Genomic DNA, 19,634 nt, shown 5'->3' with positions numbered 1-19,634 from the left:
ACATCTCTTTTGTGAACTTTGTTAGGACCATAAGAAGGACTGCTCTTCCTGCATGCCTTACCGAACTGGCAAAGGCATGAAAGAGCTGGAATAAGCAGAATGAATAGATGAGAGCTTGGAAGGCTTTTTTTGTCCTACTGCAGAATATGCAAGACTTAGTTGAAGATACCTTCTAGAAATGATCAGTTGTTGTGGTATAAAACCAGCTGGAAATTAAGCTCCAAGCAGCCATTTCCATTCCCCCCACCCTCCTCCAGTAAGAAAGGGACAAAAGGCAGAGATTATGTGTTGAGATAATAATTTACTGGAAAAGAAGCAAATATGGAAAACAAACAGTAACAGCAATAGCACTAATAACAACAGTGTATCAAATAGTGTGGTTGCACACAAAAAATTGCCTGCAGAAATCCAACTGATTCAATGTTACCATGGCCAGCAATGTGGTCTGAAAACATTTCAGCTGTAAACAAGAATTGTTATTTTAGCAAGTGATTTTTTTACCAGAAAGTTTCTACAGGTAGAAGGATTAGCACAGATTACTGGATTTCATTCAAGTATTTAATTATAAATCTATTAGAGCTTGTTATTATTACAGCAATAGTTATGACCACATGAAATAACTTGGAAACTTCTATGCATGAGCATCTAATGAAAAAAAGTGTGTACTTTTAACCATGACAGAACAATACTTGCATACAAAAACTGAGGAGATTTGAGGTTGTAAGATGAAAAAGCTTAGCCTTGGTGACAATCAAGTATGAAATGCATTATTAAAACAATGCTCTGACATGACATTTCTTAAGTAGAGAAAAACATAAGTTGGCATATTTTTTTGCTTGAGAGATAAAACAGCCTGGATGCCTCAGCTGGTCATAAAGCTGATTGATCCCATGCCATTTTCATACCTGCTCATCCTGAGTCACAGCCCATATTCCTTCAAATTTCTTCAGATTTTAAATAGAAAAAAATCACTATTATATTAATTTCTTGTAAAGCCCTTTTGGAATTGAGCTATTATCATTGGGCTAGTAGCAAATATTATTTGAAATCCCACATTTTCACCAACAGGTGGAGCTTACATTTTATATTTAATTTATAATGACTTTAAATTCAAATAATATATATTAAAACTGACATACAGACTCAAAACTCCAGTGTTTCAGAGAAGACTAGGACCATGAGAGTTTATTCCAACATTCCACTGTATGCAAATAAACCCTAGGCTAGATCCTCTTCTTACTGATACCAATTGCAAAGTTCCCTGAATTTTTAACGACTGAGTAATTAGATCCATTTTTGCTTCTCTGTAAATGTGGTCCCTTCTCATGATATTCTCTCTCCTACTGACACGACCTTCTCCTAGCTCTTCACAAGTGTATTATTTATCTCACATGCATAGGTTTCAACTGTGATAAACTTGATTGGTCTCAGAACACAACTGAACCCACACCTATAAAGAGATATTGATGCAGATATTGTGTATCAGCCTTCCTCCATTTAACTCTTCACAGGACAACACTAACAGACATTACAGCATCTGCTGTTATTATTTAACTGGAATAGGCCATTGGTGGTAGAAGCTACACCTAATGCAGAAAACTATTTACAGTTACACCCATTATTTCTCCTTGAGTGAGAAATTATGTTTTGCAAATCCTTTAATGTCTTTATTTCTTTGCATCTACCTAACAATATCCTTTATTACTTCTGGCTTTTTAGTAAGTCTAGCTTTCAGGAAATATCTTCTTAACATTCAGTTGCACTGTCACAATAACACGGAATGATACGGGCAAAATTGAAAAAGAACCTTAAAATCCAATAGTTGTTTAAAAGTGCTCTGGAGATGGGAACTTCCTTAATCCACCGTGACAAAACATACTGTAGAAATAGTTTGCCATAATGGCTTTTGGTGCTACCAGTATACTTCAGGATGAACAAAACTACAAAACGTCTCAAGAATATATCCATAGATATAAATATACCTGCAAATATATGTAAGCATATGCACTTATATAATGTAATTACTCATATGATTACTATTATTGAATCTGCTTCTTCACTGCTAATTTCCTAGTCTGATCAAGATGTGTGTTGTGTAACTCCAGTTGTAAAGTTCAGATATGCAAAAACAGAGAAAAAGATGAACTACAGGTTCTGATCACAGAAATGAGCACACAGATGTGTGCAGTATCCAGACTAGATGAAAAATATCCTATCTATGGCTCACTTAAATCAGAAAACAAAACAAAATAAAGCTCCATTGTAAATATAGAAGACCAATCCCATTCCAGACTGATGTGCAAATCTGTGAACATGTATTTCCATTCAACTCCCATGTTTTTTGGCAAGCATACCTTCCACAGCCTTCCTTATGCCTGTTACTGAAGCCTGCAGGTGACAGGCTACCCCCGTATACAGGGGTATCAGACAAACTGTGCTGCCACAGAAATGGATAAACTACACTTTAATGCACGATGACGAACGTCAACAGGTTTGGGTTTTTATTGCCCAGAATCATCCTTGCCAGGTACCACACCGGCACACCCACAGCAGTGCTATCTCATGGCCGTCCCTGCCAGCAGCGCAATGCAAGGTAAGCCCTCTCACTGTTACTCCAATGGGGCTTCCCGTTAGTTGTAAGTCATAGCTGTGCCAGAAGAGGTTGGACATTAGGACGAATGTTTTCACAAAAAGGATGATTAGACATTGGAATGGGCTGACCAGGGAGATGGTGGAGTCACCGTCCCTGGAGAGATTTTAAGGAAAAGACTAGACGTGGTAGTACTGAGTGCCATGGTGTAACTGACATGGCGGTGTTCAGTCACAGGTTGGCATCGATGATGACAAAGGTCTTGCCCAAACCGATTGATTCCCTGCTCCCTGGCAGCCACGTGAGGAACAGGGAAGGGAAAGCTTTCTGAAAGGTTTATGCAGTGCGCACAGAAAAACCCGAGCGAGCACAGGCCCCCGACTATCGCTGGGAGGGGCCGGGAAGCTCCCACGCCGCCCGGCCCCGCCCCGGGGCCCACCGCGCATGCGCACCCGGGCGGTGGCGCGGTCATCGCCTCCCCCGCGCACAGCCAGGTAAGGCGCCGGGACAGCCGCATGCGCAGCGCAGCGCCCCTTTCTCTTCCGGGTTGGCGCCCGCTGCTCCCCGTAAGGAGGCGCCGCGCTGCCCGGGCTCCGCTCCGAGGGCCCCTTTCCGCTGGGAGAGGCGCGGAGAGAAAGCGCGTGCGGCGGCGGGGCGCCCCCGGTCTGGCCCAGCCCGGTGCGGGCGGCGGCGCCCCGCGATGCCCCGCCCGGCCGCTGCGCTGCGGCGTGTGCGCCTGCGCGCCTGCGCACTCGGGGACGCCGCCGCGAACACGCGCGGGGAGGGGTGCGGGCAGGCTGAGGGTGGAGCTCTCCCAGCTTTTCTTAGGGCCGCGGTAATTAAATACATTCTGCCTTTGCGTGGTGTCGTGAAGTCATCCTCATTACTGATTCTTTTCTAAAGTAATGGAAGGTTGACATTGAGTAATTGTGATAGGGCTTACCTGAGGCTTTGGCAGAGCTGCAAAATGAGACTTGCCCAAATGCCCCGAATTCGTGCCGAGCATAAGCACTGCATCCTGAAGTCAGAATTGCGATGCATGGAGTTTAGTCTTCCTATAGTCCTCCTCTAATGATTTGTAAATCACGTCTTGGTTTGTAAGCTTAGTAACGTTTTCAATATTAATTATAACTTATTGTAATTGTATAATTTTTTATACTTAATTAGAATCATCTTTTCGGTGTCTCTCTAGGAGGAAGGACTGAGAGTTTTGTCTTATGGCTGCGCCAGGAAAGGTGGCAGCTTTCCGTCTGCCTCCCCTGCCAACTATTGGAGAAATTATTAAACTCTTTCGCCTTAAAGCATTGAAACAACTTTCCCAGAACTTTCTACTGGATTTGCGATTGACAGGTTAAATATTTTATTATAATATTTTTAGCTAATATAGAACACGTATCCCAGTTTTGTCAAAATCCAGAGTATAGCTAAGGAGATGACATTTGCATAATAGCGTTTGTCAGACTATAAAATGGCAGCTCAGTGGTAAACCTTTATAATAAAGGTCTCTTTTAAAAGTAGTTTTAGGTTTGACAAATTGCTCTTACTTACTCCTCAAAAATAGGTTTCTTTGTAAATTGAAGGGCAATTTTTTGGATAGAAACTATATTCCTATATAAAATATGGGTTGACTAAAATGCAAAAATCTAAACCAAAGTAGTACTTTTACCATTTGGATACTATTTTGGTTTATAAATTGGACTTAAAAATTAGCATTTTTTTCAAATTACTCTGTGTCACATGAAGTATTTAATACATTGAGCAGTTTAGAATTTGCTGTGTGCTGTAGTTACGAGAGTCATTTGTCTCAGTTTATCAGAAGGGCTGTAGCTTTTTTGAACCAGTTGCATTGTTCTAAACAATTCAGTTTTTTCCAGCTTCATGTCAGCAGTGGGTGACAAAGCTGGCACTGTTCTGTCAGTCAGGGGTGGGTGTCCTCGCTGGCTGACTTTTGCATTAACAAGTACAGTACAGCTTCATGTAGCTGATGATTTGGTTATGCTTGAAGATTCAGGCTGATAAAGATTCAGAACATGAAACTCAGTTCCACTTTCTGAACAACCAGACGCTTACCCCAGAATAAAAATGTCTGCATGCATTTTGTGAAACTTTACAAGTCGACAGGTATTTTGGATGTTTTTTATTTTTATTGCATACATAAGAGATCATGGAGTGAGCAGCATAATTTCTATCAGGATCTTCTCTCCATGCTTCCTAAGGATCCCTTTGTTTCATTAGCTACATTTTCTAGTCCCTAATCTGCCTTCTTTCATGTCTATATTACTTTCTAATGTGTGGTTTAACTTATATACGGGTATTCCTTCCTCGCTCTTTCAACTGCCTTGTTTTCTAGAGCTACCAGTTGCCGGTGTTCCAGCTCTTCATTTAGTCCAGTTTCTCCCTCATAAAATTGCTCTGTACATAACAGAATCTTGATAGCGCTTCACTGTATCATCCTTACTTCTTAAATTGCTTTGAAATACACGTACTGTAGTGAAATACCTTTATAAGGACAAGTAGTGAGACCTTAGGGCGTCGAACACAAGTGCTTGCTTGCAGCACAGTAGTACTACTAGTGTACAGATGAGGAGTGATACTCTCTTTTTATTTGTTTCTGTAATGAGCACAATAAATACCAAAGACATAAAACTAAAATTAGGGTTTTTTCAAATAGCTCAGTATATCTTGTAGTATGAAACAAATCTGAATTCTGTGCAGTCTAGCGGGTGTGAGGATTTCACTGGGATGTGTCACTGTTTATGTCTGTTCTGAGATGTTCTGAGATGCTTGTGCTTGTGTAACAGTAAACAATGAGGTTATCTTAGTGAGCTGGATCTCCTGGAAAATAAAGGCTTAGTATGTTCTTTGTGTCTTGCAGACAAGATCGTGAAGCAGGCTGGCGAGCTGAAAAATGCCCATGTTTGTGAAGTGGGCCCTGGGCCAGGAGGAATTACCAGATCCATTCTCAGTGCTGGTGTTGAACAACTCCTTTTAATTGAAAAAGATGCTCGATTTATTCCAGGATTGCAGGTACCAACTGGAGAAAAATTTGTGTACATGTAACCACAGCACTGAATAAGAACATTTTGAGAACTTAGAGAGATTCCAAGTGTTGTTGGGATCTCGGCACTGACAATAAGTTGGTTCTGTGGCAGAAACCAGAGCTGTAATTTGCTTGCAGATAAAGATACACAGTATCGCAACTCATTGTTCCTGCTTTCTCATAGACCCTCTAGGGACCTGATCCTGCAATGGAATTACTGCCAAGGCTTGTCAGGGTTTGTTTTTAAGACTGAGATATTTCAGGTGTATTTCACCATGATGGTGAAATCATAACTTGAAGGCAGAACGCAATGTCCTTTTATATGGTCTTATCTTTCATTTTAATCCTAGTAATTATGCTTTATTAAATTGAGAAGGTGTATCTCCAGTTAATAGAGTTCAATGTGAGTTAACATCCAGATAGAGAAGAATAAAGCAAGCATCTATTTTACATTTTCAAAAAAACACTCTTAAGCTTTTCTTTGTTTCTTTTAAAGTTGGTATAAGTTCACGAGTCATTGTGGCATTTTCAAATGCTATCTACTTGTGTTGCTGGATGTTTATGGAGTTTGGCTGTGTAAATCCAACAAGAAAAGCAGAGTCCAAAAATCTTAAAATTTGACTGTGTTCTTATGTCTCTACCATCTCAGAGCAATTGAAAGGGCTTTCCTTAAATTGCACTGTGTCTTTTTCAGTAAATCAGCAGCAAAAATGAATAGGTAGTTCACTTGAGAACTGCCACCATCTCTTTATATGATAAAAAAAATGTAAGGTATGAATGAACATGGTCATATGCTTAAAGTTGAATGTGCATGTAATTATGTCTGTAGGCTTAGCCATTAATAACGTATAATATGCCATCTTCATTGTATGAAATGTGAAACTTTCATGTTTTCACTTGAGTGGGGGAAATCAGCATTTTTGCTTTAGATTTTAAGAACTGGTTTGAGACTGGACAAAATTTGAGATTAAATTACACTTGTTTTAGTAAAGAGAGCTTTTTAAATACTTGGATGTTTTTTCTGATCTTCCAAAAGCATCTACTGCAACAGATTTATCTGAATAAAAGTATACTTTTTGGCATCTAGAATGAGCTTTTGGTGTGTAATTATCTTTACTGTTCAAGTGACATAATGTTAGTCATTATTTTTAACTGCCAGTCTCCTCACAGTAGAAGTGAATGTCTGAATGAGGTTAGTGAACATAGAGGTGGTATAACTCAGTAATAGTGGATGTGAATGAGCAAGAAATATGTTGCATCCATTAGTATTAAATGTGGTATTGCTTTTTTCCTATACAAATGAGAAGATACGTAACAGTGTATCTTTCATTTCTGATAATGTGGGTTGTAATACTTTTTCTGGTTTTCCAAACAAACTATCAAAACTCATGCTCATAAAAGGGTTGAGATTTGAATAAGGGAAAATGTCAGAGATTAAAATAACAATTGGGGTCTATTACTTAAAATTATGTCTGTTAGATACTTTTAAAATTGCTGCTGTAAAGCATACAGTATTTTTCATTAACTGTTTTTCAAGCTGTGGTCTCTCACAAAACTGAAGTTTTTGAGTTTTTACTGCAAAACTGCAATACAGTGAAGAACGTATGTGTACAGAGTTAAAGTTTACACAAGCTGAGAGTCTGCCAGTTCTCCTCAGTCTTTAAGAATCACAACCTCCCTATGCCATATGCCCTAATAGTTTTTAGGCTGGAAGGACTGATGAGGAGAGAAAGGGAGCGAGAGAATGTATTGAATATAAAATTATTCCAGGAACACCATTTCATGCTTTAAACTATGCCCCTTATGCTTCCTTTGTGCCCTTTTGGTTGTGTGTGAAGAATGAGAGTATCTGTATGATGGAACACTCTTGGCTGACGTCCAGCCCCTGGAGCTGTGTTAGCTGAACACATTTTCCCTTCAAATGGAAAAAGCTTCACTGGGTTTCCAAGTCTTTATTTCAAATTATAAATACAAGGCTATGATTTTGTGGTCACAAATTAAATGCAATTCTCAATTATGTAGAGTGTATTACTCAGCAACCCCTCAGCAACTCCTCTTGATAAGAAAACTGTTATTAACAAACGACACTATTTTCTTACTTTATTGATCTAACATTTTCTTTCATCCTGTTAGAGTATTTATAACAGCTTCAAAGAAAGATTTGACAAACCATGGCGGATTTTGTATGTCATATAATTGCTAGTGTAATGCTGAAAAGTCCATTAAGTGGTTTGGAGTTGAGGTTAGTTTTATTTTTTCTGTTTGGAAATAATTGCACTTAAAACATGCAGGAACACTTAGTTTTTTGTTAAGCTTTTATTGCTCTACATAAAATTTCGCTATTTTGATAATAAAAAACCCCAAACTTTTACTCAAAAAATTTCATGACAACATTTTGTGAGCAGTATGAGAAAGCAGTATTTTCCTTTGGCTCAGAGAATGGTGAAAGTTGTTTGTGCCCCTGAGCATCTAAACATCATTCAGATTGAAGATGGGATTAACAATGGTGAGCAGTTTATTTGTGCAATTAGCTACTGGCACTTAACTGTTAATGGATTTGGATTTCTATGCAAAAGCAAAATTGTTCTTTAAGCCATTTCTCCTTATTCTCTTATAGGATCAATAAATATCCCCAAATATTTTCACCTTTGAAAATGTTACCACTGCTTTTGAATTGTGCTGTTTGTGCATAATTTCATAGCATAGGAGAAAAGATTAGTACGACACTAAAAAAGCTTAACTAAGTTTCGTAATGGGAACTGACACCAGAAATAAAAGAATTGTCTGCCAAACTATAACCAGTGCTGAATTTCCATATCAGCCTTTATTAAATACTAGATAAGCTGTGCAGTTGGGCTGCAGAAGCTGACAACGGAGATGATTTTGTAATGTCTAGAAGGATAGAAATTAGTGAGATCTTCCCTACTGCTAGGTACTCACTCCATCTTTTCAGTGGATTCCTTGTTTTTTAAGGGTACAAGTGTAGACTACTACAGGGAATATTAAGAGAATCTCTTCCACATTTTTCATGTAAAAGCAAAAATTAATATTTCTACAGCCTCGTATCACATATGGCTGAAATTGGATAATAGGCCATAAAGCCGTGGGGGAAACAGAATAAACAACATGGGCCCTCGTTTCCATAGGTAATTGATCTAAAAACCTTTTCAAAACCTTGCTTGCACTACTATTAAATCAGGTGAGGTCCTGCTAGTGACCTGGGGCTTGTTAATTGTTGTTGTTGAAGAGACTCTTACCAGCCTTTTCAAGTTCGAACTCTCTATTAAGAGTTCTACATCTGTGAATAGTTAAGTGTTTACAGAATCATACATTAACCTATTTCTAGTGTTTGCTTTTTGAAAGTAAATACTTACTAATAGTGTTCTCAGTTTTAATTCCTACTGTGCTTTGTTGTATATTGAAGGTAAATATATAGCAATGGTTTCATTCCTGCTGTGGCTGAAACTGGAAATCAGTTTGGTTAACGCTCACTGTGGATTCTGCTTGCTTGCTTACAAACAGATGCTATCTGAAGCAGCTCCAGGCAAAGTGCGCATCGTTCATGGAGATATCCTGACCTATAAGATGGAGAAAGCTTTTCCAAAGCACTTAAAAAAGGACTGGGAGGATGGTTGGTATTTGCACTTGATTTATTTCATTTTTTAGTGCTTCTGAGTTAGTCTTAAGTAGTGATAAAATTGAAGCTCATTCAGTGCAAGTGTTACTCTCTTCTGGTACATGTTGAAGATAAAGGGAGAACTTTTTCTTTTTTTTTTTTTCCCCCCCAGAAGGAAACAAAGAACCGTCTTCCTTTTCTAAGACAAAACAGTGGAATTTGTGTGACATTGACCTTAGTTAACAGTGAGGAGCTTTGCAGTTATTAACCTTAGAGTTTCTTGACTGTACAAATAGGACTCCTGGACAGCATAAAAGGAGGCCAAATGGTGTACTTCTTGGCTTCTTCCTCTTTTTGAAGAAGTCAGAAATCACCACTGTTGTTGTTCCTCTGAAGAAATTTCTGTAACTTGCTTTGAAACTTCTGTAAAACTTGCCCTCAAAAATTTAGGTTTCGCATTGCTTTGCTTTCAGCTGGATATCTTTGGCAAAAATAGAATCTAATCAGTATTGTGGTTTTTTGCCTTTTTTTTTTTTTAAAGTCTGAGGTTGCAATAGGATGCTATTTTCTATTGCAACCTTTTAAAATATGTAATAGTATTAGATAAATCAGAGATGACCTCCCAGTCCCCTTTTCCAAATTTATTAATTTAAGGTAAAGTCACTGTTTGCGGTGCTTCTTTCTGACTTAGGACATAAAAGACCATGGCATATCATGTTTACCTTGAAAAATTGTATATTGTATTTTTCTCACTGCAAAAGGTAAGTGCTTCGCAGAACAAACTATGAACAAATGTATTTGTGACAGTGTAATGCAGCTTTAAAAATTTACCTTTCTTGAAGATAGTCACTATTGGGTTTTGAGCTGACCAGTTAGAGGTAAGATACATTTCTTCTGTGTTATTGCCATATGAAAATCTGAAAGGCTGATGGGTTTCAAAAACCACAGTCTCTGATAAATGTGTAATATCACAGACTAGACATATCACAGCCTAAAAAGTGCATAATAGGTAAAGTGTGCCAGAAAAATAGCTTGAATTTGATATTGTCATCGCTTATTCATGTTATTAAATACTGTAGTATCTGAGAAACAGCACACTGGCTTTCGGGTTTTGTCCATTTCTGTTTCACTTCTGCCTAGACATAAGGGTCCCTGCTGCCTGTGAAATCCCTGTGTTGTGTTGTACAACACACACACAGATACTGATATGATCCATAACTGAAAACCAGGCATCACTTCTTATGGCTAAGTCTTGTACTTTAATACCTTTTGATTTCAGAGGTCTCTATACAGAAGGAGAACTCGGTCCAGTGTGACTTAGGTGGTTGTTCTGAGGGTTGTTAGGACTCAGTTAAATGCCCCTGGGAGGATGTGTTGGACAGAAGTATGTGTATGACTATTTACTCTGTACCTAATAGTCGTAGTTTGACATTACAGGAACACTGTTGTAGTTTTGCCCTTCTAGAGTAGCTCAGCTGGAATTTACTCATCAGCTGAAAATCATCTGAAAGCTATTGATTTATTCAAATGTAAATGGGAACGAAACCTAACCACTTTTTTCCTAATAAATACTGAGAATAGTAGCACAGTGTAAGGTGAGTATAAATGGACAGGCATCATTTTGGTGTGGCATGATAAAAACTGTTCTCATATTTTAAGTCTAGGCTGATAGGCCTGTATTTTTATTGTGTTTTATTTCTTCACAAAATCTTGGATAAAACTTCTTGACAGTTGTTTTTCTTCTTCTTAATGTTAACAGAACCACCAGATATACATATCATTGGAAATCTGCCCTTCAGTGTTTCAACTCCTCTAATCATCAAATGGCTTGAGAGCGTTTCGAAAAGGGATGGACCTTTTACTTACGGCAGGACACAGATGACACTGACTTTTCAAAAGGAAGTTGGGGAGGTAAAATTTTAGCATTTTTCCAAAAATTGTACAGATGCTAAATTGAACAAAAAATTGTTTGTACGCAATCTTTTATTCAAAACTACAAACCCAGTCTTAGCTGGCTTTGAAAAGAGAGGAAAGGGTTGGGTCAATTTTTAGTTTGTGTGGCTGTAAATTATGAATTTTGATGAGTTCATTTTCTACTCTGATCCTTTGACAAGCACGTAATTTTTTAAAACATCTTATGGAGGGTTATATTTCCTTGAGGTACTCTATCCTTTTCTGAAGTCTGATTTCTTTAACATGAATAGATTGCACAGCACTCTTCGGTTTTTAAATATGTTTATTCTCTCACAGTCATTTGTGCAACATGCCATCAGTCTTGTTTCTCCTTAGCTTTCATTCATCTCAAGAAATACACTTATATTTATTTTCTTTATCCTCTTTATTAAAAATAATTTTTTTAAGAAACACCTTCCTTGAAATAAGAAAAAATGGAAGGTTAGCATTATTTCCAGTTGTGATTAAACACTTAAAACACAGGGGGTGTTTGTCGAGACCGTGGAAACTGGCATTGGCTTTCTTGAATGAGACTTGATACCAGAATTATTAATGTATTGCTGCCATTCTTGTGTGTGTAGAAGATCTTAATTGACTTCTGTCACCACAAGTCCAAGAGCAAATTGATATTTTACTTTATATTAATAGTTTCTTAAAGAAGGCCAAACTGATCTGCAGTGTAGTAGTGGTAATGCCAGATCAGTTGATACTCAGTTGGCTTACTCCATGGTGCTTTCAGAGTTTATTTCTGTTGCCATTGCATGAAACATGTAACAACATAGAGAATGGAAGGCTTTTTGTTTTGCAGTTATGGAAGCAGCCTGGCTTTTTTACAAGCATCTCACTTGCTTTTATAAACAAAAAAAGGAGTTGCACATCAGCCTGAAAATGGAATTTCCATCTTATGGCTCCACTGTTTGTAAATACTGTGTTTTCTTTGTGCAGCTTCAATGTGTATGTTGTTTTAATTTTAAGCCTTCAAAGTAAAAATTCGAATAGGAAAATTCTGATTTTTTTTTTTTCTTTTCTGTGAAAATTAGTAGTAAGTATGTATGCAAGTGGAATGTCTGCTGTTGTCTTTTGGGTCAAAGAAAACCATATTGTGCTGTCATTGCTCTATCCTTGCAATCAAGATTAAAGAAGTATTTCCAGTATGTGGCTCTAGAGAACACCAGGGACAAACATTTGGTATGAAATAAACCAGATTTCTTAGTTCAGTTCCGGGCTCATTTGGTTTCAGGCATTAAAGAATCCACATCTGTTTCCCAGAAGGTCTTCATGCCATGTGAGATTAGGCCTTGTTGCAAAATATGGCTAATGGACTGTGATGTGAAAGGCAGAGTGATGGTGGGTAAGATACATAGTTATGTTACAGCAGTGAAAAAATTCTCCTATCACTGTATGGGAGCACTCTGGGCTTTCTGTAGCTGTACCCAGCTGCACACATCATTGGTGACATGCAGATTATAGTTCTTCTGCACCCAGCATAGCTCAATTAGGTGCAAAATACCATGCACACTTCACTTCTTCTACTTAAAACACTGCTAAGTTAGAAACACTAGGAAATGGAATGTGTTGTTTACAGTCATGCAATGAATCAGTGTTAGTTGCCGAGTTTGCATTCTGAGATCTCTTGATTCTTGTTCAACACAATTTAAACACAGTTCTTCCTCTAAAGACAAAATTGTTCATGGTTTCTGGTTTGCATTTCCATTATTGATTTGATACCATGAAAAGAAATTGTTTTGAAGGTACTCTTTTGTTTTATGATTAGGTGAAAGAACAGTACTTAGGCTCTGTGTCTTTTCTCCTGACCCTCTGGAGTTGCTTAAGGTAACCATTGTAAATAGGTGTATACAGGCTTATTAAGTATTGGGAAAGAGGGAACAGTGTAATGCAGATAATAGTGAGTTGCTGCTGATATTTTATATATCTCTGAATTTATGGTCTTGATAGGGAAATGTCTTATACTCAAAAATCTGGCGTCGTCCCTGGGTATTTCTAAGCTAAGAGTCTAAATATCAAAGAAAGTCTGTGTGTATGTTATAAGCCCAGCAAAAACATAAGATGTGTCTTGGAATGGAGTGATGTGCTTTATAATTAGTTAGGATAACTTGATGTGAACAGTAAGAAAGTGAAGCAATGTGCTCTCTTCTTTATGGTCAGACTTCATTTTGCCAATATAATAGGGAAGTAAATACATTTGCCTTTCTTGCTGGTTGTATTTTCCTGGTTTTCTGTTTCGTAGCACAGCAATGTTGGTGTGAGTTAGGTCACTACGCATCTACTACTGGCAGCCCACTCTGTTCTGATACGATTTAAGTAAAGTGCTTAAAGCTGATGAGAACCAGCAGTTATTTTATATGCTGAATCTGAGGCCTGTTAAGGATGATAAGGCCAAATATCCACAGCAGTAAAAATAGCACTTTTGTGTGTCAAACAGATAATTTTTTTTCTCTGTAGTCTAAATTTTTAAATTGTTATTCACTTTGTGGGTAAGAACTTTTGCCTTGTCCCAAATTCCTCAGTGCTTCATCTCAAATCTGTCACCTAGGCCAGGTTCTTCCAGCCCACTTACTCTAAAATCGATCCTCTAGCAGGGCCTGTTGCTACAGAGCAAGGAGTAATGGTTTTAAACCAAAAGAGGGTAGATTTAGATATAAGGAAGAAATTTTTTACAGTGAGGGTGGTGAAACACTGCAGCAGGTTGCCAAGAGACTTGGTGGATGCCCATCCCTGGAAACCTTCAAGATCAGACAGGGCAGGTCTCTGAGCAACCTGACCTAGCTGCAGATGTCCATGCCCATGGCAGGGGGTTTGACTGGCTGGTCTGTATGGGGTGCCATACACAGGTATGTTCCTGCTGCTGTAGTTGAAGTGGTTTAAGATGGTATTATCCAGATGTTAAGTTATCCCTTCTGTAACTGAGAAGCAGGAACTTACTGACTGAGACTTGCTAGATGGTTTCTGGGAGAAGTAAAGATAGGTTTGTTTGAATTGGCATTGGAAGTGTTGCTCCTAGTGTTGCCATTAGGTCAGTTTCATTTTTACTGCAGTGGTGAAGGAAGTGCGTGTCTGATTGCATTGTTAGACTTTGCAGTCTGGGTTTTTTCAGAGAATAATAATTTCCTCTGAAACAACAATGAAGATAGCTTTAAATGCTGGTGTAGGCAAAAAGAGTCACTGAGCATTCTTTCCAAAAAGTCGTTGGAAAGTATTTATTTGCTCCATGCAGAACTGCCTTTTGAAAGAGTTGTTTGAAAAAATGTGAAACTTTGGCAACAGGTTTAGCTTTTATTTTTCAAGGATAGGTTTAATAAGCATGTCAGCATTTCATGAATAGGCTTTTCATATGAAGCTACATGGTGTACAAATATTACCAGATATGCAAATTGGGGGTTAATTTTTATTTTTTATTGAAGCAGTGGTAAATACGAACAGGAAGCATCAAAATTCTGGTTTTGTGTAAGTTAGTGAAATGAGTTCTGTAATTTGAGACTTGTTTTACAAGATGCTTTATATGTTTAAATTTTGTTTGTGCAAGCAAAACACAATAAAGTGTGTTTCTTGCCAGGTCACAAAAGTGTAGGAAACCTCTATCCAGGCTAGTATTTTGTAAAAAATTCTTGAGAAAATCAGAGAATACTTAAATTGAGTTTTAAGTATTAAATGCTCTCACTGTTAGGCATTCTAATTTTATGTAAAGTAGATCCAGCTTCCTTGCAAATATTGTAATTGTAGAGCAGTTAATTATGAAGAGCTTTTGATTTCTAGCTGATCTTGGGTTTATGGAGCTTTGTTTCATCTTGAAGAAGAAAAAAAGTGGTAATATTTTATACAGAAACAGTGGAAGGAAAGGATTGTGAGAGTACTGTCAGCTGGTGTTAGGTTTGTTTTGAATCCTGCAGTCAGAATAGTTTTAGTTTTCTCTTGTATCCCTACAAAATTCTTTTGGCACTCATTTAGTTCTGCAGAATTTCTAGGAGTTCCTTTTCATGTGCATTTGATTGCAGGATTGAGGTTGTAAATCAGCATGGTATGAAATGAAATGGTATGAAGTGCTGCTATATTGGAGAAGAAAATTTTAGATGAACTGGGCATACAATTTGATATGAGTTTTTAATGATTAACTGCTGATGTTTTTTTAAATTTGATTATACTGAAAACCAAGCTTTAAGTGATCACTTTGTCAATTCAATATGATTGATGTGCATGTTTTGATTTTCCCATAGAGACTTACAGCTAATCCAGGAAGTAACCAACGTAGCAGACTGTCCATCATGGCTCAGCATCTCTGCACTGTGGAAAACTGTTTCATAATTCCAGGTCAAGCCTTTGTTCCAAAGCCAGAGGTAGGTTTTCCTGTATTTATTTGTGGGTTTTCCTGTATATATTTGTGGGTTTTGTTAATTTGTCAATCAAGCAACATATTTTATTTTGACTAAGGAATGTCGGTGTCTGCTCTATTTGAACATCTCCATATTACAAAGTAGAGTGATGTGAAATTCCTGTAAATGAAGCATGCTTACTCTAAGAAAGTGCTTTTTCTTTTTTGTGTTCCTGAGAACTTGGCTTTGACCTTCAAACCTATCTGCAAGTTCAGCATACTTCTTTGGGTGTTCTGGAGAGGGAGATTAGGATTTAATGGCAGGATAGTCTGCTAGGATTGGAGTATTTTTGGAAAGCCTGCTATTTTACAGTTTGCATTTATAAACAGTTTGGGAATTGTGCCTTAAGAACTTGATAGGTCTTTTAAAAGACTGTGATAAGAAAAGCTTTTCATTTGTCACCTTTGTCAAACATCTCTAATTTTACCATGTCTATAATCTGTATGTTTCACCCCAGTCATCTTTAGCATATTTTATTCCCTCCTATTTGCTACAGCACTTTGTCACCTATATCCCACTGATTGTTTAAAAAAGTAACAATCTTTGCTTCCTCTTATATGTTCTTGAGTGAGTAGAGAACAATCTTTGTTGTCCTCTTATCTACTGCCCCTGATTTTTATTAATAGCCATTATGATTACAGGAATAAAAAATGAAAAAGTTAATCAGTATTTTGGACAAGAAGACTTTTTATTTTGGTTTGTACTTTTTTGTAAAAATTTGTGCCTGACTTTAAGTAAGGTCTGTGTCCCTGAATGCGTGTGCAAATCATAGGATCACAGAAATATTTGGGTTAGCAGGAAGATCATGTAGTGCCATTTCCATGCAATGAGCAGGAACATCTTCAACTAGATCAGCTTGCTCAGAGCTCTGTCCAGTCTGATCTTGAACGTTTCCAGCGATGGAGCATCCACCATCTCTCTGTTAGTGTTTTACCAGCCTCATTGTAAAAAACTTCTTCTTTATATCAAATATAAATCAATCCCCTTGGAGTTTAAAACCATTATCCCTTGTCCTATCAAACTGCTGTTCTGTTTCAGAAATGAACTTGCAGCTTCTGAAAGTCCCTCTTAAACTGGTTGGTTCAGCTCTTCAATACATCTCCCTTCCCATTTATCAGAATCTCCCTCTTGGTCCTTTTTACTTTTCTGGCATATCTCTTGAGAACCTGTGGAAGGTTATTTTCTTGTTTATCTCTATGAATATTAAGGCCTCTATATGGGCATATTTTGATGATAATTTAAAATTCTGTTAGTAGTTTTTGAGCAAGTAACTGTTCAAACATGTTAAATTACTAGTTGTGACAGCAATCTGTTGTGAAAAAAAATGACAATGCTTAAGAAATCCTATTTTTTGCTTTGAGGTTTTGACCTAGGGTTTTTTTCCCTGTTTCCTAGCTGAATGGAAAATAATTTCAGGATGCCATCTCACTGTCAAGCGTGTGAAATAATTTTAAGTAAGGCTAAAATTCCAGTTTTATGGTGGTGATTTCTCAGTGGTGGGTACAATTTGAGTACTAGTAGAGCTAGTATAGTCAGAAGTCTAGTCCAGACTGTGTCCCAGAATTGGGAAGCTTATAACTGATATTTCCATTTTCCTGTATTGAAAAGGCCATAGTTGACCAAGAGTGAGATAACACACAGAGTTGTGACAAATATCTTAGTATAAGCATGTCCTAGAGTCAGTTGGTGCTCTGTTGAATAAAAAAAGCAGTACAACTAAAGGCAGGAGTATTTTTATTTAATGTATTTTTTGGAGTTAAAAAAAGTATTGCTTATATTGCATAAGCAGAAAGTACAATTTTTTCACCCAGAGCTGGCACCTGTTTTCTGTATATTTTGTTTCCTTTGAACTCCTGTTGTAGACTGATCTTCTGTTTTGTCCTTGTTCTTTTAGCTGTAGACTGACATGGTTTTATATGTTACTGTTTCTCATAGAATCTGTTTACTTGAAGAGCTCTTGCAGTGTACTGTGAATGAAATGGCTCAGTGCTTGATTTTTGTTTCATAGCTATACAAAGTACAGGTACCTTTTTATAAAGTTTCAGGAAAAAGAATTTGCAGCATATGTAACCAATGAGCATTTTGGTTTGCTCATGGTATGCCATTATTACCTTTTTCTTACCCTCTCCTGTAAAAATGCCTCTTGGTTATAATTTTTGCAAACAGATTTATTTCCCATACATGGCAGTGATCGTGGCTTAGTGTCATGTCAAATCCCTTTCTAAAGGTGGAGATGCAAGTTTGTGAGAAGGAGTTGTTTACTTCATTTGCTCGATGTATGAATATTATTTCGACATTTCTATGAGTGTTGAGACGTGAAAGACTCTTGGTTAATGGAATGGTGCTGCACAACATTGTGTCTAGGAAAAAAGAAACCAGCTTTTTGGTCATTGTGAAGTCTCTGCAATACCCAGTAACTGCTGATAGTTGCATTAGTATAGTACAAAACAAGCTGCTTGATTAAAACATAGGAAACTCAAAAGAGCTGTGTAACAGTAGAATAAAAGCAAGATGTAATGCTATTCTGTATGTGAAGAATGAAGACTCTCTATGAATAAAGACTCCTTACATATTAAGTGCATAAAGCAGTCCACTTTCCCAAATGCTGTAACAGATTTTTTTTTTTTCCAACACACTAAACATATAATGTTTGGGCTCTTTCACAGTGTTTTAGCAAATTTCAGACTAGTATCATGGGAAATGAAAGTTGTGTATAAATATGCAGAATAAATGGCAGTTGATTTTATTGAAAGGCTCATCCAGCATTATATTCCTAAATTTAAAGGCCTGTATCATACCCCTTTTCATTCATTGATTTGGTTCTCATTTAGAGAGGTATTTAGGTAGAATACTTTGCCAATGACCAATACAAAACAAAATCTGCGTGGTGAAAGAAAAGGTTAAAGGATTTAAGGTAATTATTCAAAATAAGGCAGTTAAAAAAATAAAGAAGCTGTCTCTTTATCACTGTTGTATAGTAGATTTTATAGTAATAGAATACCTGGGAGTGGGCCTGAAACAGACCCTAGAAGAATAACTAACAGGAATTAAAAGGTTCTTTTAGAAGGTCAGAAATGTAGAAGACAGTAAGTGGTTGCTGTGTTATTTGAGCTGTTCATAGCTACTTTTAGCAAGTGTAAGCTAGAATGTTTGCAGATGTTTCTTGAACACAGATAATTTAGTTTCTGTCCTGTTTGTTACAGTTTGCAGGTGTTTTCACAGTTATGGTTACATTTCTCTTGTCGTACTGCTCCTCATATCTAGCATTCACTGTGTAGTGATAGATTAGTAGCAGTTGGTGAATGTCCAGCACGCTTTCCTTTAACAATAATAAATGAAACCCTCAGCAGGTGGCAGTTTGGGGCAGGAGAGCTGTGTTTGGCAAGAGCTGAATGGTGCTGCTGATCCTTCAGCCTGATATGCAGAGTATACAGTGCAGCTAAGGTTTGGAGCCTTGAGCTTTTGTTGTGGATTTGTTTTGGTTGGTTGATTTTTTTTGTGTATGTATTTTTTGCTTTGTGGTTTTTTTTTTTTTTTACAAAATCTAGTTACCAAGGCAATTTAGAATTGAAAATGAAAGGCAGATATGTCTGCTTTTTAAAAACCTTTGAATTGCGCTTCTTGGACAAATAGTTTTTGGGTTTTTTACCTTGCATCATAATTAAAATCAAGATAAAAATGTAAAATACACTCTAAATGTTACATGTTGTTGAAAGTCTAATTCACTAAACAGAAAGCAGTTAGTTTTTAGTCATCTTTGCTGTAACAAGACATCAATACATCAATTGTACAGTTCGTTATGTTTTTAAAATAGTTCCTTTTTCTTCAAGAAATGTTACTTGGGAAGTCAGGAAGAAGGGTTTGAAAAATCTACAGAATAAAGTACTCTTGTAGCAGACAAGTGTCTTTTCCTACATTTTTCCTTTTCATGGATGCCCCTATAAATTAAATGCCTTGCATGAATATAACTTCAACCCAGATACAGGAAAAGTTAAGTGCTATATTATACATTCTTTAAAATAATCAAACTACACTTAACACACACAC

General features: G+C 37.3%; 1 protein-coding gene across 3 annotated transcripts in view; it reads left to right on the top strand.

The window, feature by feature from the left end:
* The first annotated feature begins 2,997 nt into the window (after window positions 1-2,997).
* TFB1M (transcription factor B1, mitochondrial) overlaps window positions 2,998-19,634 on the top strand; it is a 26,901-nt gene continuing 10,264 nt past the window's right edge. Inside the window, exons 1-6 of one of the 3 annotated variants that reach the window (XM_042016675.1) lie at window positions 2,998-3,084; window positions 3,783-3,940; window positions 5,466-5,617; window positions 9,153-9,261; window positions 11,006-11,157; window positions 15,432-15,551. In XM_042016675.1, the coding sequence (XP_041872609.1) occupies window positions 3,808-3,940; window positions 5,466-5,617; window positions 9,153-9,261; window positions 11,006-11,157; window positions 15,432-15,551 (666 nt within the window). In that variant the 5' untranslated portion in view covers window positions 2,998-3,084; window positions 3,783-3,807. The other 2 variants (XM_042016677.1, XM_042016676.1) reach the window with 2 other exon arrangements.

Source organism: Corvus kubaryi, unplaced genomic scaffold (genome assembly GCF_017639235.1).
Source record: "Corvus kubaryi isolate FWS band 111438036 unplaced genomic scaffold, C.kubaryi_AGA036_p1.0 split3-73, whole genome shotgun sequence".
Taxonomy (NCBI): Eukaryota; Metazoa; Chordata; class Aves; order Passeriformes; family Corvidae; genus Corvus; species Corvus kubaryi.
The sequence above is the reverse complement of the archived record's forward strand: the minus strand, read 5'-3'. Positions and strand labels throughout refer to the sequence as shown.